The sequence below is a fragment of the Balaenoptera borealis genome (assembly GCF_965194805.1).
Source record: "Balaenoptera borealis genome assembly, chromosome: 8".
NCBI lineage: Eukaryota > Metazoa > Chordata > Mammalia > Artiodactyla > Balaenopteridae > Balaenoptera > Balaenoptera borealis.
In genome coordinates, this window is record NC_138865.1 from 86,117,319 (window position 1) to 86,140,340 (window position 23,022).

General features: G+C 44.4%; 2 protein-coding genes across 2 annotated transcripts in view; one reads left to right on the plus strand and one right to left on the minus strand.

Annotated features, from left to right (window-relative positions):
- TMEM8B (transmembrane protein 8B) overlaps nucleotides 1–457 on the plus strand; it is a 36,066-nt gene extending 35,609 nt beyond the window's left edge. The window contains exon 11 of the mRNA XM_082402327.1: nucleotides 4–457. Within this exon, the coding sequence (XP_082258453.1) occupies nucleotides 4–123 (120 nt within the window). The 3' untranslated portion in view covers nucleotides 124–457. The remainder of the gene's footprint in view (nucleotides 1–3) is intronic.
- Nucleotides 458–2,119: 1,662 nt separating this feature from the next.
- LOC309633480 (olfactory receptor 13J1-like) lies at nucleotides 2,120–15,444 on the minus strand. The gene is made up of 2 exons (XM_082402357.1): nucleotides 8,966–15,444; nucleotides 2,120–5,846 (listed from the first exon to the last, which is right to left on the minus strand). Exon 2 carries the CDS (start codon nucleotides 5,600–5,602, stop codon nucleotides 4,664–4,666), a length of 939 nt encoding a protein of 312 aa, XP_082258483.1. The 5' UTR covers nucleotides 5,603–5,846; nucleotides 8,966–15,444; the 3' UTR covers nucleotides 2,120–4,663.
- Between the last annotated feature and the right edge of the window lie 7,578 nt (nucleotides 15,445–23,022).

The window sequence follows — 23,022 nt, forward strand, 5'->3', positions numbered from 1 at the left end:
CAGGTTTTCAGGGGGCTCTGTTCCAGGTCATCATCCTCAGAGACCCTGGCTCCACCACCTGGGACATCACCAGTTGTTACGGCTGGGGAAGAACACACCAGAGCCTCTCACACCAGAAGTTAAGTGCTCCGACCCAGAAGTGACTTGTATTGCAAATGCCCACAACGCACTGGCCTGTGTAGTCCTACGGCATGCTCAGGAGGAAGAGGACCAGAAACATTGCAGAGCACTTGGGTACGATGGCGTTTCGCAATACACTCAGGAAATCACTCTAGCATCTGTCTGCCAGGCCTCTCACCCTGTCATGTCCTGGAAAGTCAGGTATCCAGAGTGATAGGAAATTGAGTGTCTCGGAGAATCATTGCCTAATCCACTCCCCAGTTTTACCCCTCCTGAGAGGCAGGGAGATGCCATGGAAGGAGCCCTGGACTGGGAGTGAGGGGCCCAGACTGGATTCTTGCCTTTGTTCCGATTTCTCCTTGTGTGAAATGGAGCCACTCAGTTAGCTTGTCCCTGGTACTCTGTGCAACCTTCAAAACATTCCCTCCTCACATCTTTCTAGCAACTTCCAACCCTGAGGTCTGACTGACCGAGGGTCACTTTGCATGGTAAATATCATGTCAATTTCATTGGCTGGTAAATCTAGTTTGAACCACTTAATACTTATTTTAGGCTTTACATATTATTTTAAAAGGAAGGTGAGGGGCATAACAAGAAGAAGCTCCTGCTACAATTTCCCGGAAATGCCTGGATCTGGGATTCCCGCTTCACGTTCCTCGCTGTGTTAGCAAAGCAGGTGAGTGTGGGCTTTGAGGTGAGTCAGAGCAACCAGGGCCCATGTCCCAGACCTGCCACTTGCTAAGTGTTTTCTCAGCCTCAGCTTCCTTACCTGTGGAGATAAGAATAGTATTTCCTCATGGGGTGATTTTGAGGATCCAGTGAAAGCTCTTAGCACAGAGCTTGGCACATGGTAAGTATTCAGTCAGTGGTAGCTGATATTATTACTATCATTATGTTCCCTTCCCCAAGCAGATATTCTGGTTCTTTGCATGTTTAAAAAGAAGTTCATGAGAAGAGTCAACATGCTAGATGGATTCTCCTTACCTCCTACCTATTGGCCCAGTGGCATTAGTGCAGGCAGGTGGCTGAAGCAGCTGCCCCATGAGGTGACCTGAGGCTTGGGAGAGCAGAGCAAGGGAATACTGAGTTCATTACCAGCAGACACACTGTGCTGGGATGGGCTGGTGAGAGGCCCTGAGGCCCAGCCTCCTGGTCCCTTGCCATGTAGACAGGTCACATGCTCCTTGCCTTTGGGGACCTCTCAGTCCCTGCCCGATTTAAAGTTCAAACTCTGCAACTACACAAGTTTGCACATTTGGCAGCTATGGGGCTTCAGAGACCTCAGATTCCCTGTGCTTCTCCAGGAGGGCCTGGCTGGGTGAGGAGGGCACAGGAGAGACACTGGACAGAGAATCTGAAGACCAGGTCTCATTGCAACCCTGCCCCTTGGACTTGAGGCTCGGGCGCTGTGACCCCTGCCCTTGGCCTGGGCGTCCTGGGCTGGGAAATGGGGTGTCTCCTTCCAGGAGTGCTGTGGGGACCTGCACTCATGAAAGGTTAAGGAAAGTGAATTGCTGTGCAGGGTGAGACCCCGAGCCCTTGTGAGGGACCATGAAGTCAGGGGTTGAGCCAGGTGCATGAGTTTCTGCAGGTTCCCCTTTCCATTTCCCTTCCCATGTCCTTCTCTTTCCTTCACAATAAAGAATGACAACTTGACACAGTTTAGGGACTAAAACACAGCCTTAAATAATGCAGCAGCAGTTGCAGATTTTCCCATTATACTATGATTTGTCTCTTGGAATTTTCTTTTTTGTCAAGGACACAGGTCAAAATATATATTGGAAGATTGTCCCCACTTATTTTCCAGCTGCTTGGGAACGGGGCTGTCTTGCCACCCGTGGTTGCCCGCAAATGCGTCCTAACAAGCTCATCGCCGCCCTCCCACCCCTCCAGCCTGATTCTTTCATCTTCCCCGTAACTCAGGGTTTCTTTCAGGGTGGAGCGCGATCCACCCAAATAAGCCAGAAGCCCGGGCACCAACCCACAGTCCCCCCTCCCTCAGCCACCTCTGCAATCAGCTGAATGTCCCCAAGGTTTCTCAGCTCCACCCTCTCTGCCTGACTGCCCACCTGGGTCAGGCCCCAGGCACCCATGGGTGCCTGGGTTATGGCACCAGCTTCCACGCTTCCTGCCCTCAGCCTGGGGCCCTTCTCGTCTGTGCTCTACTCTGGAGCCACATGATCTTCCATTTCTCAAAAATAATATTATTTTTAAGTTCAAAGTGATGTTCATTTTAGAAGTATTGGACAATATTGGAAAGAATAATTAAGAAGACATTATTTATCTGTAACCCCATCAGCCAAAGGAAACGACTATTAGTTCACATTTTGTCTTAATTTTCCAGAATTTTCTACATACATACTTATTCATATATCCATAAGAAAAATACCTTTAAAGAATTAGGATTATAATATGTTCTGCCTTTTTCTGTTAATTACAGTGTGAGAATTTCCCATCATCAAATATCCTTCAAAAAATAGGATTTCTAATGGCTGTGTCACAGTCTATCATTGGGCTCCACCAGGATTTATTTAAACATTCTGCTATGCTTGGACATTAAGATACTTACAATTTTTTGTTACCATAAATAACGCTGTGATTAATATCCATATATATATATATACTTATACATAAATCTTTGCACCTCTAATAATTTTCTCAGACTAATTCCTAGAAGTAGAGGTGTTGTGTCAGAAGGTCTGACGTTTTTAAGTCTCTTGATTCATACCCACAGCTTACTTGGCAGGAAGGTCATATTAATTTCTTCCCGCCCCCACCAGCAGTGTATGACATTACCTACTTCATTGCACCGTAGTTAACAATAGACGTTAAAAACAATTCTTCGACAATTTCATGGGTGAAGAAAGGTATCTAATCAGTGACCTTTCTAAAAGTATCGATAAGTATGATTTTAAACCCAAATGCCCACAGGATAAAGTCCTAACCCCTGTCGTGGCATCAAAGGCCTAGCAGAAGGTCTTAGTGGCAGCGGTCACTCTGGCTTGGTCAGGCTGTGAGCTGCGGGGCTGTGCTTCCCTCCTCTGTGCCTCTGTTCTGACCAACCAAGGAAACAGGAAGAGGGACTGGAGGGGAACTGAGGGCTCAAGCAAGGAGTGTGCTTACCTGCAGCCAGGGGGCAGGAGAGCTGGCCTGCTGCTTGAGATCAAGCTCAGCTCTCCCATCACATGGACGGTGACGCTGAGGCCAGAGGGGGCAGGGAATGGAGATGCTCTGTGAATGTGAGTCCATTTCCTCTGTGTGTTCACTGAGCTCTCAGAGAGGAAAGCTGGGAAAAGGCTGAGCACCAGGAAGAGGTAGCTATGGCAGGGTCTTAGTGGGTGGGCTGAAGACAGGTAGAGCAGAGTCTCCCCAAGGCCAGGTGAGGCCTGGATGCCGGGCAGGGAGGCCCCGGAAGCTACTGCTGCTAAAAGGGAGACAGGGGACTCCAGGCCCTAAGCTGCTTGGAGTGATTGGTATCCCGGTGGCTGGGCAGGTCTGGAAGTCTTGGATGCTGGGACTCATCACTGCCTCTACTGTCACTTCCCAAGGCAGTAGGTCATGCCTGTCATCTGTGAGCTCCATCTCAGCTCTGCTCAGATTTGGGAAGGACCCCAGGCTCTGCCATTGTCACCCCTACATCGACGTGTTTTCTATTTATCTAAGAGGTCTATTTATTTATTTAAGGGCCTGGGGTTGGGCCGGGCTGGACCTTGGGACAGAGTGGAATCCGATACTACCCGCTCTTACAGTAACACTGAAAATAAAGCAGGAGGAGCGCGGTGAGAGGTGCAGAGTGGGGAGGCTTCCTGGCGGAGGTGGCATTCAAGATGGGCCTTGAGATGGGGGCAGGGATAAGTTAGGAGTGTGGAATTAACAGATACACATTACTATTATATATAAAGCAGAAAAACAAGAACCTCCTGTATATCACATGCGACTATATTTAAAGAATAAAAAGATGGGCCTTGAGGGTCAGGCAGTCCTTTTACGCGTGGAGCTGCGTGCTGGATGGAGGCTGCCTTGTGGAAAGAACCAGCAAGGGCACAGAGCTGGGCAGTGCTGGGCAACACTGAGGCTCACGCCCGGCTGCTGTGTGCGGCTGACAGGAGGAGGCTGTGGGGCACAGGACGGGGAGGGGGTTTAGTCAGGGCCAGCTTGTGGGGTCCTCGAATGCCCCACTGAAGACCTCACAGTTCATCCTGACAGCTCTGGGGAGCCATCCAGGGGTTTCAGTCAGGAGAGTGACAGGATCACATGTACTTTTCAAAAACATCCCTCTGGAGGCCCCTTGGAGGAGAGATTGGGAGGAACAAGACTGAACTCCTAAGGCCAGACAGGAGGCTGGTGTAAAGATGCAGGCAGTGATGCTGAGAGCGCCCCATGGCTCTGCCGGGGGGAGGAGCTGAGGGGTGACTGTGAGCTCCTCTGTGGCAGGATCAGTGGGACTTGGTGCTGCGTTTCTGGGCTGGAGATTCCAGACCCTCAGCCCTCACTGTAGGCTAATGAAGGCCTGGCCTGCTAGCCTGCAGAGCCCCGGCCTCCCTCACCTGGAGATCCATCTCCTGCCCCACACCTTCCTGGCGGCCTCCTTCACTTCCTTGTTCCTCAGGCTGTAGATGACGGGGTTCAGCATGGGCGTGACCACAGCATAGAGGACCGTGGAGACCTCATCAGAGATGCGGGCCTCCTTGCTCCTGGGTTTCATGTACATGAAGATGACGGTGCCATAGAAAAGCAGCACCACAGCCAGGTGCGCCGAGCAGGTGGAGAAGGCTTTGTGGCGTCCAGCGGTTGAGGGCACCCTCAGGATGGTGGCCAGGATAAGCATGTAGGACAGGCAGATGAACGCCAGGGGCACGGGCAGCAGCAGGATGGCACCCACCCACAGGAAGACCTCGTTGACTGACGCATCACCGCACGCCAGCTTCAGGACTGCCAGGATTTCGCAGATGAAGTGATTGACCACACGGTGGCCACAGAAGGGCAGCCTCATGGCGATGACTGTCTCAGTCACTGACTTGAAGAAACAGAGTACCCAGGCCGCTCCCGCCAGCAGCAAGCAGAGCCGGTGGGTCATCAGCACAGGGTACCTGAGTGGCCGGCAGATGGCCAGGTAGCGATCATAGGCCATGATGGCGAGCAGCAGACACTCTGTGGAGCCCGTGGACAGGCTCAGACACATCTGCATTGCGCAGCCAAGAAAGGAGATGGTCTTCTGGGCCGACAGGAGGTGGACCAGCATCAGGGGCACAAAGGTGGACGTGTAGCAGATATCCAGGATGGAGAGGTTGCCCAGGAAGAAGTACATGGGCGTGTGCAGGTGGACGTCCAGCACGCTCACTGCCACGATGGCTGTATTCCCCAGCAGGGTCACCAGGTACATGGCTGAGCACAGAGGGAAGAGCAGGTGCTCCAAGGCTGGGTAGCCCGAAAATCCTTTCAGAAAGAACTCAGAGACCTCTGTCCTGTTGACCAGCTCCATACTGCAGGGCCCTGGGGGGCACAGCTGGGAGGCAGGGAAAGAGGGTGCAGGGTGGCGGGGAGCCCACAGAGTCTCTTTAGGGATGAGGTGTATTGCTAGGGTCTTTTCCAGCTCTGACACACTCTCTCTCTGCGACTTTGGGCAGTCCCCATTCTTCTAGGCTGCGATTCATCCATGTGAAAAATGAGGATTGATGTGGATCAGAATTTCCCTAAGAGTCTTAATGGAAATGTTAGTAGGCAATCTGAAAAATCAATTTGAAACAACATTGGGTGAATCAAAAGTAAATAATATACTGCAGGACTTCTCAGAGCCTTTAATGCCCCGCTGTGATTTGTGACTTTCTGAAAGCAGTGTAGAGTATGTAATTCCCAAACTTATTTGACCATAGATCCTCCTTTTACAGAACACCCATTAACCTCCTGCAAATAAGTATTCTACCAACATAGTCTGGGAAGCAATGGGCTGGATCAAAGGTCCTCAGATCTTAGAATCACTTGGAAAGTTTGTTAAAACACAGATTTCTGGGCTCTATCCCCAGAATTTCTAACTCATTAGGTCTGAGTGATGCTGCTGCTGTTGGCCAAGGGACCACACTTTGAGAATCACTGGGCTAGGTGGTCTCTGAGGGTCCTCCTGGCTTTCAGGAAGCCTCTGAGCTACTTTACACTGTTCCCACTGTTGGGGATGCCCTCCTTTCTCCCTCAGCCTGCAGAAATCTGACTTGTCTCTGCAGGTCAGCTCTGGTCTCCATGCATGAAGCACACCTTGTGCCTCGCACTGGAGGGGCTCCTGGCCCCTGAGCCTACCAGAGCGCTTGTCCACCTGTCCCCCCATAGGGCCTGCTTCATCAGCTACTGTGTGTGGACTGACCTTCAGAATCTGCCTCCATCGTGTGTTTTTGAGCGAAAATTGGATAGATCTTTTGGCCCTGCCTCAAACCTCCTATTTTCTCTGAACCTGAGCCAGGGCTGCTTTGACTTCATGAACTCCTAGGCATCAGCGTGGAATATTCCCTGAGAGGTCAACTCGTTGGAGCTCCCATTGTGCAGGTAGGGAAACTGAGGCCACACAGCAGATCCCTGGCAAGGCGAGTCTAGAATCCAGTCCTCCCAACAGCATGACAGCTGCACCATGCTCAGAGCAGATGTTTGCCTCTGTCAAACCCCAAATCTTGGTTGGTCTTTTACCGCACTGGATGGACGTCTTTCTCCCAAGTCCCCACCCTGCCCCTAATCTTCTCACCAGCTAAGGAGCATGACTTAACCTTTCCTTGGTGTTTCGGGCACTTGGCACTATGTCACTAAACCCTGGGATGCACCGCCCAAGCCTGGGTCTGGGTTAAGCTCCAATTCCTGTCAACGCCTCCCTTGTAGCAGACGATTTCCTTCTCTTAGTCCCCCCATTTTTCAGAATCAAGAAGTGATTGGGTTCCTACCATATGCCAGGCATTGTGCTAGCATTAGGGGAACGAATGAGAACACGTGTGCCCCCAGGCCACTGGACCCCAAACATTCCCAGGCAGAACTCCTCTCCAGTTCCCACCCGAGCCTCATCCTGCTTCTGTTTGCGCGCCTCTAGTGACAGGAAGCGCATTACTCCCTTAGACATAACTTCTTTTCTTTGTGCCTTCAGGCCACTTGAAGGGTCACAAAATCCTTCCTGATATTGAGTCTCTCTGGGTATCCCTGGGCCTCCACCACCCCGCGAAGCCCAGGCTGGGGGGCCCCTGTGGATGCTCCTCTCACACATACGAATGCAGGGTCCCGAGCTTTGGTCCCTACCTCAGGGGCTGAGGGGCCTTTTCTGCAGCAAGGAGAGCTCCGACCTTGCCCCAGGTCCACAGATAGGAGGTCTTGCCTCACTTTGACTGTGTCTAGAGACGTCGTGGGTTTGGGGAGTGTGAGCTGTGAGCTCCCTTCAAGTTTCGGCCGGGAAACTCTGAGGCAGGCTTCCTGGAGAGGCACCCTCCCTGGACAGAGTATCAGTAGCAGCAGGCGCTGTGCCAGGGCTGGGGCAGGCCAGAGCCGCCTCTTTGCACGGTTCCACGTACCACATAAGTTGTCCCCTACAGTCACTGGCAAACATCTGCAGTGATCGTCTCCCTGTCCGAGTATATATACACCACGCAGGTCCCCACAAACGCACCCACCTGTCTGTGTGTACACACGCCTGCGTGGCAGCCAGGCCCACACATTCTCCTGCGAGTATATACGCCACACCAGGCTCGTGCGTGTATGTGTACGGTCATTGGCTTGAGCGTATGTACCTGTGCAGCAGACACTCACTCTTGCTCTCTCTTTCTCACACACACACACACACATGCACACACCCCGTTAGTGCAGACCCTCGGACCTGTGGCCAGGGCTTCAGAGGACCAGGCAGGACGACTTCCCCCGGGAGGAGGTGTGTGGAGACCAGGCAGGGGCTGTGGAGGTATCACTAGAGAAGCAGCAGCCCGGAGGGCGGGAGCAAACTCTGCCCGGGGATGAACCAGGAGGACAAAGAAAGCTCAGAGCAGGGACATGGTCACCAGACCTGCTCAGTGCCTTGTCTGCCTTCCGGCCTGAGTGCTGAAAATCTGAGAATCTGAGCCTCCTGCTGTGCCTTCTCTCCTCTGGCTGGGGCTTGTGGGGTTGGGGGGTGGGGCAGTGGGGATGGGGGAGTGCGGGTGGGGGGGGGAGTTGCAGGAAGCGGGGAGGAGGAGGGGTGTGGCTGCAGGCTGTGGGACAGACTCTGGTTCCCAAAGCAGGGCCAGGAAGCTTCGTCTGCAGAGCCCACTGTGTCCTTCCTGCCTTCAGGTCTCTTCGGGCCAAATGCTATCTGAAAACCAGTTCAAATGCTACCTCTCCCGGGGAGCCTTCCTTTATCCTCTCCCAGGCCACCTGAGCCCTCTGTCCTTTGTGCATCAGGGCCCTGTGTTTGCACCTCCAGAATGGTGCTCACCTCTCTCACCCACTTCCTGCCTGTTGCCTACCCCAGCCAGCCCACAGGGATGCCACCCCTCTCCCCTCCTCACCCAGATTCTGAAGGCCAAGTTGAAGGCCCCAGCCTGGCCACAGACAACTTCTTCCTGACTTGCTGCCACTTCCTGGGGCTAAGACAACTTGGGAGTGAGCAACTGGCTGCCAGATACGAGCTGTTCCTAGCCTGGATGACACATGGCCGAGCTGGGAGGGGTCTTGCAGGTCAGCAAGGCCACTCCCTTGTTATATATGGGGGAAGTGAAGCTCAGAGAGGGAAAGAGGCTTGCCCAGCACTGCACAGTGAGTTAGAGGGGGAAGCCAAGGCTCCAGGAATTCCCCTGGGGCTCCTGACTCCCAGCCTCTTCCTCTGCCCCCATTTCCCCATTTTTTCACTTACCTTCAGGCTCTTCCAGATCCATGTACCTTGTTCCCCGGAAAAAGTTGCAGAGACCAGGAACCTTCTCTGTCTGGAACTAGGAGAAAACAGGTCAAAGAAACAGGTCTGAGCCTCCTCTATCCAGGGAACCCCGGTGGGCAGGACCCGGAGTTTCACACTGACTCAGCTTTCCAAGCTAAGAAGACATGCCTAGGCTTTTGTAGAAGTCAGCGAAGTGTTTGCAACTTGATAGACTAACGTGGAGCTTTTAGAATTTGGTGGAAGTAGACAAAGTACTTAGAATTCAGCAGAGTTCTTTGAAATGTGTCAGGTTTGGTAGAATTAGGAAATTCTGGTGGGCTCAAGGCTGAACAGGGTGCCCGATAGTTTGCTATGGGCAGCCAGGGACTGCCCGGCCTAGGCAGCTCCCAGCTCCATGCCAGCTGACAGCCTCCCAGGAAGCAGGCACCTTTCAAAGCTCCCTGCGCCAAGGGACTGCACCATCCCCAAGGCAATTTAGAGGGAGAAGAGGAAATGCGCCCAGCTTAGAAACTTTGGGGTGCTTCAGGGATGATGTCCCAAAGACCCAATTACACAGAGTCTACTTAGAAATCTTAATTGGTGTGGAAAAGTTGGAGAAGGTGGCTCAGGGCCAGGGATCCACCCTCACAGGTCAGTCCCCAGCCAGTGCGGGCCGAGAATGTTTACAGGATCAATACATGAATGAATGGATGGATGCACAATTAAATCAATGCATAAGCAATCCTCGGTGAATACATTTAAAGAGAAAGGAATGAGTAAGTGAACAAATGATAGGCAGAGTTGCTTTCCAGGAGGGTTAGAGGTTTTGGTTCAACTCTCATAGGGATCTTAAGAAAATGCAAAATCTGGAAAGAGTGTAACAGGGGAGGGAACTGGAGGGAGAGACAAAGAGAATTACAGAAAAGCAGAGCAAGGGTGTCCTCACAGGCCATCCTGACCAACCCTCACTGTATGGACAGGAAAACTGCCCTAGAGAGTGAAGCAGCTGCCTCAGGTCACCTAATGAGGCAGAGGCATGGCCCTGGATTTGTCTGCACTTGAATCGTTTGTCCCTCAGTCAATGCAAAGCAGGTCACCCCAGGTCAGTTAGTGATTGGGTGCCTCTCACCTCCACCCACCCCTCTTCCCAGCCCTCAAAACAGTCATCGTGGTGGTTTCTCCGTGAGGTTCCTTCTAGTTTTCTGACTCCACGCCTCTGAGGGCTTAAGGACATCTTTATCAAATAAGATAATTTTTATTTTGAAACTGGGTATTGTTGCTGTTGGATTTTTAACTATTTTAAAATTAAAAGTAATTTTATTAGCTTTTTATTTATTTGTACAAATTGTACATATAGAACATTCTCGTAAAAAATAGAATGCAGAAGTATATAGTGTTAAAGTGACACTCCGTTTTCATGTCCCCTCCTCCCCACTCCCCAAAGGTGACCAGTGTTATTAGTTTTATGTATGTCTATCAGGTACTTTTCTGGTCTTTTATATCTGCATATCTACACATAGAAATAGATTTTGTGATCATGTGTAAGGTTGGCTTTTTAGCAGGCTCTTTTGTTGCAGTCTTACTGAAGATAAGTGATATACAACTGCACACATTTAAATCATATAATTTGATAAATTTTAACATATGTATACAGTCATGAAACCATCACCACAATCAAGATTGTGAGTTTATCTGTCATCCCCAAAGTTTCCTCACGCCCCTTGGTAATCCATTCCTCCCTCCCCCAAGCAGGCCATCACTGACCTGCTTTCTGTAAATATAGATCACTTGCATTTTCTAGCATTTTACATACATGGGACTATACAGAATGTACTCTCTTAAAATATGGCTTCCTTTAAAAAAAAATGGCTTCCTTTACTCAGTGTAATTATTTTGAGGGTCATTCATGTTGTGTGTATCAATAGCTCTTTTCCAAAATAACATCTTTATTGAGCTATAATTCAAATGTCATACCGTTTCCCCATTTAAAGTGTACAATTCAGTAGTTTTTATTATGTTTACAGAGTTGTGCAGCCATCATCACAATCAGTTTTAGCACATTTTTATCACTTCCAAGAGAAACTCTGTACCCGTTAACAGTGACTCTCCGTTTCCCCTCAAGCTTCCTCTGGCCCTAGGCAACCACTAATCTACTTTCTCTCTCTATAATTCTATTCTGGTCATTTTATATAAATGGAATCATATGATATGTGTCCCTTCGTGACTGGTTTCTTTCACATAGCATAATGTTTTTAAGGTTGACCTATATTGTAGCATGTATCAGTACTGAATTTCTCTTAATTGCTAGATAAAATTCCACGTTATGTATGTCTTTTTCCATTTGGGCTGCTGTAACAGAATACCATAGACTGGGAAGCTTAATAAAGAACAGAAATTAATTTTTCATAGTTTTAGAGGCTGGGAAGTTTAAAATCAAGGCTCAGGTAGATTTGGTGTCTGGTGAGAGCCCACTTCCTGGTTCTTGGACTACCGTGTTCTAGCTGTGTCCTCACATGGCAGAAGGGGTGAGGGAGCTCTCTGGGGTCTATTTAATTTAATTTAAATTAAATTAAATTAAATTTTATTTTTTGGCATTCTCTTATTTTCTTGGCGTTCTTTTTTTAAAAATTTATTTGATTGAAGTATAGTTGATTTACAATGTTGTGTTAATTTCTACTGTATAGCAAAGTTGTGTTAGTGTCTGGTGTACAGCAAAGTGATTCAGTTATTCATATATATAATAGTTTGTATCTGCTAATCCCAAGCTCCCACTCCATCCCTACCACTCCCTCTCTTTGCAGCCACAAGTCTGTTCTCTATGTCTGTGAGTCTGTTTCTGTTTTGAAGATAAGTTCATTTGTGTCATATTTTAGATTCCACGTATAAGTGATATTATATGGTGTTTGTCTTTCTGGCTTACTTCTCTTAGTATGATAATCTCTAGGTCCATCCATGTTGCTGCAAATGGCATTATTTCATTCTTTTTTATGGCTGAGTAGTATTCCATTACATATATGTACCATATCTTCTTTATCCAATCATCTGTCAGTGGACATTTGGGTTATTTCCATATCTTGGCTATTGTAAATTGTGCTACAATGAACATTGGAATCTTTTTGAATTATAGTTTTTTCCAGATATGTGCCCAGGAGTGGGATTGCAGGATCATATGGCAGCTCTGTTTTTAGTTTTTTGAGGAACCTCCATACTGTTTTCCATAGTGGCTGCACCAGTTTACATTTCTGGGGTCTATTTTATAAGGGCACTAATCCCATTCATGAGGGCTCAACCCTTATGACTTAATCATCTCCCAAATGCCCCACCTCCTAATATCACATTAGGGATTAGGATTTCAACATATGAATATTTGGGGGACACAAACATTGTCTATGGCAATGGATATTTTAATTTATGCATTCATCATTTGATGGACATTTGAGTTTCCACTTTTTGACTGTTATGGATAATACTGCTATGAACGTTCATGTACAAGTTTTTGTGTGGACATATGTTTTCATTTCCCTTGGGTACATACCTAAGAGTGAAATTGCTGGGTCATATGATAACTCTATGCTTAACCTTTTGAGGAATTACCAGACTGTTTTCCAAAATGGCTGCACCATTTCACATTCCATCAGCAATGTATGAGGGTTCCAATTTCTCCGAAACCTCACCAACACTTGTTATTATCTGCCTTTTTGGTTATAGCCATCCTAGTGGATGTGATCTCATGGTGGTTTGCATTTTCTTGATGACAAGTGATGCTGAGCATTTTTCGTGTGCTTATTGGCCATTTATATATCTTTTTTGGAGAAATGGTTATTCAGATCCTTTGCTCATTTTAAAATTGGGTTATTAGTCTTTGCATTATTGTCCACTGTTTTCAAGAGCACGTTTAGGATTAACTTCTCCTCACTGTTTCAAATAGCGTCAGTTCCTTTGAGGGAGAGCTTTGGAATATTCTCTTCTTATAGACTGCCTCTTCCCCTGAACTAAGTCTCTGAGCCACTGCTGAGTGAGGGGTAGTAGCCTCTGGTCTTCTCAACTTGTCTCTCCCAGTGCCCTGAAAGCTGGGGTGGGTGAGATAGGAGCAAGTATTCTCTGGCTGCTGCATCTGGGGTAGAGCCTCCACCCCATGAGTGGAGACTCAGGGGAGGAAGGGAGCCCCCAATTTCTCAGCTGCACCAGCCATAAATTTAGCCTCTGTGACTCAGAGTTGGAGGGGATGAGACCTACTGGTGGCCTGCCTGCCCCATGATAAATGTTTTCTATGCATTTTGAAAAAATGTGTATCCTGCTGTTATCGGGTAAAGTGTTCTATAAATATCAGTTATGTCAATTTGGTTGAGAGTGTTGTTCAAATCTTCTGTATTTTTACTCATTTTCTCTCTACTTGTTTTTTCAATTATTGACGGAGAGGTGATGAAATCTATGGCTGCAGTTAGAGATTTGTCTATTTCTTCTTCTCTTTGTCAGTTTTTGCTTCATGTAGTTTGAAGCTCTGTCATTAGATACAGGAACTTTTACTATTGTTACATCTTCTTGATGAATTGACCCCTTTGTCATTTTCAAATGATCCTCTTTATAACTGTTAATATTCTTTAAAATCTACTTCATATGCTATTACTATAGATTTGGGTCTTTAAAAATTTAATCTGACAACTCTGCCTTTTAATTGGGTTGTTTACACCATTTACATTTAAAATGACTATGGAAGATGCAGAGAACAAACGCATGGATACCAAGGGGGAAAAGAGGGGTTGGGATGAATTGGGAGATTGGGATTGACGTACATACACTAATATGTATAAAATAGATAACTAATGAGAACCTGCTGTGTAGCACAGGGAACTCCACTGTACAGTAGAAACTAACACAACATTGCAAAACAACTATACTCCAGTTAAAAAAAAATAAAATGACTATGAATATGGTTGGGTTTAAATCTTCCATCTTGCTGTTTATTTTCTATTGCCCCACCTGTTATTTTTTCCATTTTTAATTTTGTTCTGTATTCTTTTGGATTAATTGAGTATTCGTTATGATTTCATTTTATCACCTGTATTGGTATACTAGTTATTTATTTTTAGTGGTTGCTTTAAGTATAACCTATCAGTTTACCTTTAATTAATATTGTACCTCTTCACCAACAGAGTGTAAACCTTTTAACAGTACACTTTTATTTCCCCCCTCTTGGGCTTTGAGCTATTGTTGTCCTATATTTTCATTCCACTTATGTTATATATCCTGTAATACCTTATTGCTTTTGCTTCAAATAGTCAACTATTTTTAAAAGAAGTTTAAAATTTAGAGAAGAAAGTCTTTTATATTTATTCACATATTTTACACTTCCAGGACTCTTAATTGCTTTGTGTAGATCTAGACTTCTTTCTGGTATCACTTTTCTTTTACCTGAAGGAATTCTTTTAACATTCTTGTAGGTATGGTCTACTGGTGATAAAGTGTCTCAGCTTTTGTATGTCTGAAAACATTTTTATTTTGCCTTCATTTTTGAGAGGTAGTCTCGCTTAGTATATGATCTGACAGTATTCCCCCCACCCTCCTCCATATTTTAAAGATGTTGCACTACTGTCCAGCTTGCATTATTTCTAACAAGAAATCTACCTCCATTCTTATGTTTGTTCCTCTACATAATGTGTCTTTTTCTTTGGCTGCTTTTAATATTTTTCTTTATCGTTCGTTTTAAGCAATTTGATTATGATATGCCTTGGTGTAGTTGTTTTCATGTTTCTTCTGCTTGAAGCTTGTTGAGATTTTTGGATCTGTGGATTTGTAGTTTTCATCATATTTGAAAATTTTTCAACCATTGTTTTCTCATGTTATTTTTTCTGTCCACCATTCCTTTTCTTGGGATTCATATTGTACTTATATTAGGGCACTTGAAGTTTTCCCAAAGCTCACTGATGCTCTGCTCTTTCTTTTCTTTTTCTTTTTCTTTTTTTTCGGTTGCACCACACAGCTTGTGGGATCTTAGTTCCCCAACCAGGGATTGAACCCTGGCCTTCGGCAGTGAGATCATGGAGTCCTAACCACTGGACCGCCAGGGAATTCCCAGTTCTTTCTTTTCTTTTTCAGTTTTTTCCCCTCTATGTTTCATTCTAGATAGTTTCTATTGCTATGTCATCAAGTTTACCAATATTTTCTTCTGTAAGCTCTGGTCTGCCATTAATCCCATCCAATGTATTTTTGTTTTAGAAGAAAACCTTTAAAATGTTTTAGGTTGGCTGGAGAATTCCAAGATAGTACATAGATTTCCTGTATACCCTTCACCAAGCTTTCTCTAATGTAAACACCTTATATAAATGTAGTGCATCTACGAAAACTAAGAAATTAGTATTTTTACAACACTATTAATTAAACTAAGGCTTTATTCAAATTTCACCAATTTTCCCACTAATGTCATTTTTCTCTTTCTGGGGCCAATCAAAGGTCCCTGTTGCACTTAGTCATCCAATGTATTTTTTGTTTTTAATAAATTTATTTATTCATTTATATTTATTTTTAGCTGTGTTGGGTCCTCGTTTCTGTGCGAGGGCTTTCTCTAGTTGCGGCAAGTGGGGGTCACTCTTCATCGCGGTGCGCGGGCCTCTCACTATCGCGGCCTCTCTTGTTGCGGAGCACAGGCTCCACACACGCAGGCTCAGTAACTGTGGCTCACGGGCCCAGTTGCTCCGCGGTATGTGGGATCTTCCCAGACCAGGGCTCGAACGCGTGTCCCCTGCATTGGCAGGCAGATTCTCAACCACTGCGCCACCAGGGAAGCCCCAATGTATTTTTTAATCTCAGAAATTGTATTTTTCATCTTTAAAAGTTCTATTTGGGTCTTTTTAAAAAAATTCTGTCTTTCCTTAATGTGTGAAGCTTGCTTTTAAATAAATTACAATATAGACATTTACAGTGTAGACATTTCAATATACTTATTTGTTTCTTTTAAGATGGTACTTAATAGTCTACTGTATAAAATATACTAAAGCTTATTTGACCATTTCCTGTTTTAAACATTTAGGTTATATCCCGTGTTTTTCTTTTGCCATGCAAACAGTCTGCAAAGAATATGATTTTATGCAGCTCTTTGACACACATACAGATATTTCTCTAGGATAGCTGTCTTGATAGGGAATTATTGGCTCAAAAGTGTAATTACTTAAATTTTTGAAAGATGCAACCAAATTGCCCTTAGAAATGCTGTCTTTTTTTTTTTTTTAACATCTTTATTGGAGTATAATTGCTTTACAATGGTGTGTTAGTTTCTGCTTTATAACAAAGTGAATCAGTTATACATATACATATGTTCCCATATCTCTTCCCTCTTGCATCTCCCTCCCTCTCACTCTCCCCATTCCACCCCTCCAGGTGGTCACAAAGCACCGAGCTGATCTCCCTGTGCTACGCGGTTGCTTCCCACTAGCTATCTATTTTACATTTGGTAGTGTATATATGTCCATGCCACTCTCTCACTTTGTCCCAGCTTACCCTTCCCCCTCCCTGTATCCTCAAGTCCATTCTCTAGTAGGTCTGCGTCTTTATTCCTGTCTTGCCCCTAGGTTCTTCATGACCATTTTTTTTTTTTTTTTAGATTTCATATATATGTGTTTGTTAGCATACAGTATTTCTTTTTCTCTTTCTGACTTACTTCACCCTGTATGACAGACTCTAGGTCCATCCACCTCACTACAAATAACTCGATTTCGTTTCTTTTTATGGCTGAGTAATATTCCATTGTATATACGTATCACATCTTGTTTATCCATTCATCTGTTGATGGACACTTAGGTTGCTTCCATGTCCTGGCTATTGTAAATAGAGCTGCAATGAACATTTTGGTACATGACTCTTTTTGAAATATGGTTTTCTCAGGGTATATGCCCAGTAGAGGGATTGCTGGGTCATATGGTAGTTCTTTTTTTTTTTTTTTTAATTAATTAATTTATTTGTTTTTATTTTTGGCTGCATTGGGTCTTCGTTGCTGCACACGGGCTTTCTCTAGTTGTGGCGAGCGGGGGCTACTCTTCATTGCGGTGTGCGGGCTTCTCATTGTTGTGCCTTCTCTTATTGTGGAGCACGGGCTCTAGGGGCGCAGGCTTCAGTAGTGGTAGCACTCGGGCTCAGTAATTGTGGCTCGCGGGCTCTAGAGCGCAGGCTCAGTAGTTGTGGCGCACAGGCTTAGTTGCTCTGCGACATGTGGGATCTTCCCGGGCCAGGGATCGAACCCGTGTCCCCTTCATTGGCAGGTGGATTCTTAACCACTGTGCCACCAGGGAAGCCCCATATGGTAGTTCTAATTTTAGTTTTTTAAGGAACCTCCATACTGTTCTCCATAGTGGCTGTATCAATTTACATTCCCACCAGCAGTGCAAGAGGGTTCCCTTTTCTCCACACCCTCTCCAGCATTTATTGTTTGTAGATTTTTTGATGATGGCCATTCTGACTGGTGTGAGATGATATCTCATTGTAGTTTTGATTTGCATTTCTCTAATGATTAATGATGTTGAGCATTCTTCCATGTGTTTGTTGGCAATCTGTATATCTTCTTTGGAGAAATGTCTGTTTAGGTCTTCTGCCCATTTTTGGAATAAATACTGTCTTAATTTAAATCTCCAAGTGTGCAACAGTACTAATTTCTCAATACCCTGACAGATGCTATGTGTTGTCAGCCTTTTATATTTTCTGTTATGATGGATGAAAACGGATACCATATTGTTTTATTTTGCATTTATCTGATTACTAATAAGGTTAGGTATTATTTCATGCTTCAATTTTTGCTGTTAAATTTTTTCCTTTTGTTAATTGTCTTGATATTTTATGCCCATTCTTCTAATTTTGAAGAATACTGATTTTCTAAGAGTCCCTTATGTATTCTCTATGATATTCCTTTGTCTATTATATGTGTGGCAAATATTTCCTGTCATTTGGCCTTTTACAAAAAGGTGCCTTTTTGTTACATAGAAGTTTGTTTATAGTGCCTTTTGTTACATAGAAATTTAATGATTTTGGGTAATTAAATTTCTCTCTCCTTCATTTCTCCAAGGTTTTAAATATATTTTCTTTTCTGTACTTTATTCTAGTACTTTTTAAAAGTTTTGTTTTTTAATTTCACTCTTATTTTATCTGGATTTATTTATTTATTTATCTATTTATTTATTAGCAAGATAGGGTAAGTTTATTTACTTGCCTCAACAGAATTTATTGTAAAGGTAATCCTTTTCTCAGTATTTAAAAATGCCATCTTTATCAATACTAATTTCTCATATATTTATGAGTCTCTTTCTAGACTCACTGTTATGTTCTAAAGAAATTTTTATTGTCTTTTACTGTCCTCATACACACTATTTTATTTAGTTACTGTAGATTTGTAGAGTATATTGATATCCACCAGGGCAAATTCCCTCTTACTGGCCTTTTCAATAATATCTTGGCTATTCTTTTTATTTATTTATTTATTTATTTTTGGCTGCGTTGGGTCTTCATTGCTGTGCCTGCGCAGGCTTTCTCTAGTTGCAGTGAAGGGGGGCTACTCTTCGTTGCGGTGCGCGGGCTTCTCATTGTGGTGGCTTCTCTTGTTGCGGAGCACGGGCTCTAGGCATGCAGGCTTCAGTAGTTGTGGCACACAGGCTTAGTTGCTCCGCAGCATGTGGGATCTTCCCGGACCAGGGCTTGAACCTGTGTCCCCTGCATTGGCAGGCAGATTCTTAACCACCACGCCACCAGGGAAGCCCATCTTGGCTACTGCAAATTTTCTTTTCCAGAAAAATTTTGCAATCAGCTTGTCAAATTTCATAAAAATTCTTCTGAGATTTTGCCTTTAATTTATTGACTAATTTGCGGGCAGAATTGACATTTTCGTAAAATCAAGATTTCCCATTCAGGAGCATTGTCTTTCCATTAATCCAGGTCTTTTACTATGTCCTGATCACATAGCTCTCTCCTAACATGTTAATGAAGTGCTTTTCATCGATATATTTACCATGTTGAACTCTCTTTGTATTTATGGGATAAACCCTTCTTCCTCATGGTGTTTCATTCTTGTTGGTGCAGGATTGATTTGGGGTGAGCTGAAGGGCTCCAGCTCCTGGGCTCCACCTGGTGGGCACTAGGCCATTCTTCAGGACTTTTGGGGATGGGTGTTGTAATAGCCGTGAGGCCCTGTATTCCAGGGCTCAGGCCTAGGCAGATCCCTATGGCAGCAGGATGATAGATCTAGGAATCTGGTAGACATAAAACCTGTGTGCCCCAGCTATGTGGCTCTCTATCCTGCCACCTTGGGCTCTACTAGTTTCTTACTGCTCAGAGACCCTGAGAGAAGAGACCAAATGTGTATTAAAACAGTCTATATTCTCTCAGAATCCAGCAGTCTGTTCACTGACATGTCCTTTCTCTAAGCTTTATATTTATCTTTATGCCATTTTCGATGAGGGTAAACCCTCAAATATAATTTCATTTTTATGAATCTGGATGGCTTTTCATATCAACAGACTTACAAATCAGAAAACTATGTCCCAACTTTGGTCCAGAAAGTAAGCTCTTGAGTCTTTGGCACCAGCCTAGTTTGGAGCACAGAAGTTGTTTAGAGATCTCACTGAGAGTTGTCTAAAATAGAACTTGTGTATGTTTAAATGAAAATAAATTCTTAACAGCGGTGAAAAATCAGTGAGACTGAAACCACACTCCCTCTTGGGTGGGACTCGAAGCCAGCCAAAACTCAGACTGGGACTCAAACCCATGGGCTTGGACTTGAAACCACCCGCACCTCAGATTGGGGCTTGAACCCACAATCCCTGATTTAGGAGGGGACTCAAACCCACTGTCTTTTAATTGAAACCTCTCACCTGATGTCAGGACTTACTGAAGCTCAGGTCTTTTTATCTCAGTGGAGAAAGAATTCAGCCAGAGGCAAAGTGGCAGGCAAAGAGTGAGTTTATTAGCATAGGATGCTTTTGAGAAATGCATGTGGGTGGGCGAGAAGGCTCTGCCCTGAGGACTGGGAGGGCTTTATTTTTATAAACAAAGGAAAAGTGGGAAGGGGGAGAAGACCACCTTCTTTCTTATTTTTGGGCAAATGTCAAGGCTTACATCACTAGTTCCTCCTTTGTCCTATACGGTTAAACCAGGACTGTCAGGGCACTATTTAAATCATATGTGTATTAGTAAAAGGGTGGTAACATATACTAAAATATGATAATTCATCTCAGGTTTCAGTATAATGTCCCCTTTCACCTATATTTCTGTCTTGACTACATGTAGAAATGCTACTCTTCAAGGACTATTAACTCTCTGACTTCATGTAACAAGATTCAGACCCCATATCTACGGTCTTGTGGTCCCCCCAGTCATCTCCCACCCCCCACCCCCCACCCCCCACCCCAGTGGCATGCGGGATCTTAGTTCCCTGACCAGGTATTGAACCTGTGCCCCCTGCAGTGGAAGCGTGGAGCCCTAACCACTGGACTGCCAGGGAATTCCCTATTGTCTTGTGTTTTAACTATCAGGGTTTGTGGCTTGAGTGTGTCTGGCGCTTGTAGGCACCTGGTCTTCCTTCAAGGTAGTGTAGATTGTTGCTAGGTTACTGGATGTTTTTTCTTGAGTGGTCATTAGCTTACAACAGTCTCCCAAACTCCCTACAATTCTCTTACTGTCTTTAATTAGTGGGATTTCTTTTCTTTTCTTTTCTTTTTTAATTTATTTTTTGGCTGCGTTGCGTCTTCATTGCTGTGCGCAGGCTTTCTCTAGTTGTGGTGAGCGGGGGCTACTCTTCGTTGCGGTGCGCGGGCTTCTCATTGAAGTGGCTTCTCTTGTTGTGGAGCATGGGCTCTAGGCGCACGGGCTTCAGTAGTTGTGGCATCCAGGCTCAGTAGTTGTGGCGCATGGGCTTAGATCTTCCCGGACCAGGGATCGAACCCGTGTCCCCTGAATTGGCAGGCGGATTCTTAACCACTGAGCCATCAGGGAAGTCCCCTAGTGGGATTTCTAAACTGACTAATTATCCTACTCTATCCCTATCAAGAGTGCCACCAGCAGACCAGAAATGTGGAGGAATTTCTGAAAAATGGTAAGCAAATGAGGTTAGATTGCTAGAGGAAATCACAGCTAAACAAAGTAAGAAAGGGATTACTGCAATAAAGGGAGTGGTCTGGGGGGCAAGCTCAGCTCAGAGGCAACAGTTACAAGGAGTAGGAGGAAGGGCCTGAGACCACCATCCAGATGACTGGTAGGGACTCTAATTAGCAGCAAGTGGGCAGGTCCAGGTAGTGGGCATCAGAGATAGTTGCCCTCAGACTGAGTCAGTAATTGTTAATTCTTGGACGGGAGACTAAGAGGAGTTCATGGAGGAATGGGGGAGCCACCAAGCCCAGATGATATCCTCTCAGTAACACCTCCAGCCCCTACATCATGATTCCTGGAGATGGTAAATGGAAACTGAATCCACAGACAGGCCAATAGGGAATCTTAAATAAGAAGATGAACCTACCATGTGGAATTATATGGTATTTGTCTTTTTGTGACTGGCTTATTTCACTTAGCATAATGCCCTCAAGGTTCATCCATGCTGTAACATAATGTAGAATTTCCTTATTAAGGCTGAATAATATTCCATTGTATGTATGTACCACATTTTATGTATCCATTCTTTGCTTAATGGACTCTTGGGTTGTTTCCACGTTTTAGCTGTTGTGAATACTGCTGCTATGAACATGGTGTACAGATATCTCTCCAAGACCTTGCTTTCATTTTTGGGGGTTATACCCTAGAAATGGAATGCTAGATTGTATGGTAATTCTTTTAAAAATTTTTTAAAAATTATGCTATTTTCCACAGTGGCTGTACCTTTTTATATACCCACCAATAGTGCACAAAGGTTCTAATTTTCTACATCCTCACCAACACTTCTTTTTTTTTTTGATAGTAGCCATCCTAATGTGTGCGAGGTGGTATCTCATTGTAGTTTGGATTTGCATTTCCCTAATGATTAGCAATATTGAGCATCTTTTTATGTGCTTACTGGCCATTTGTGTATCTTCTTTGGAGAAATGTCTATTCAAGTACTTTGTCCCTTTTTGGATCAGATTGTGGGTTTGTTGTTGAGTTTTAGAAGTTCTCTATATATTCTGAATATTAATCCCTTATCATATATATAGTTTGCAAATATTTTATCACATTCTGTGGGTTGCCTTTTTACATGAATAGTATCTTTTGATGCACAAAAGTTAAAACTTTTTACAAAGTCTAATTTGTCTATTTTTCTTTTGTTACCTGTGCCCTTGGGGTCATATCTAAGAAATCATTGCCATATTCAATGTCCTGAAGATTTTGTCCTATGTTTTCTCCTAAAATTTTTATTGTTTTAGGTCTTACATTTAGGTCCTTGATCCATTTTGAGTTAATTTTTATATATGGTGTTAAGTAAGGGTCCAACTTCATTCTTTTGCATGTGGATATCCAGTTTTCCCAGAACCATTTGTTGAAAAGGCCATCCTTTCCCCATTGAACGGTCTTGGCACTCTTGTCAAAAATCATTTGACCATATATGTGAGGGTTTATTTCGGGGCTCTCTATTCTATTCCATTTGTTCACATATCTGTCTTAATGCCAATACCACACTGTTTTCATCACTGTAACTTTGTAGTAAGTTTTGAAATCAGGAAGTGTGAGTCCCCCAGTTTTGTTCTTTTTCAAGATTGTTTTGGCTATTCAGGGTTCCTTGAGATTCCATATGAATTTTAGGATGAGTTTTTCTATTTCTTCATAAAAAGTCATTGGGATTTTAGTACGAATTGCATTGAATCTGTAGATTGCTTTGGGTAGTACCGACATTTATACTCTATTAAATCTTCCAATCCATGAACATGGGAAGTGTTTCCATTTATTTATGTCTTCTTTAGTTTCTGTCAGCAGTGTTTTTTAGTTTTTATTGTACAAGTCTTTCACCTCCTTGGTTAATTCCTAAGTATTTTATTTTAGTTTTTGATGCTATTGTAAATGGAATTGCTTTTGTAATTTCCTTTCAGATTGTTCACTGTTCATGTATAGAAATGCAACAG

Bases quoted from the DNA above. Each gene is read 5' to 3' on its own strand.
- LOC309633480 (XM_082402357.1), bottom strand. From the start codon at position 5,602: ATGGAGCTGGTCAACAGGACAGAGGTCTCTGAGTTCTTTCTGAAAGGA.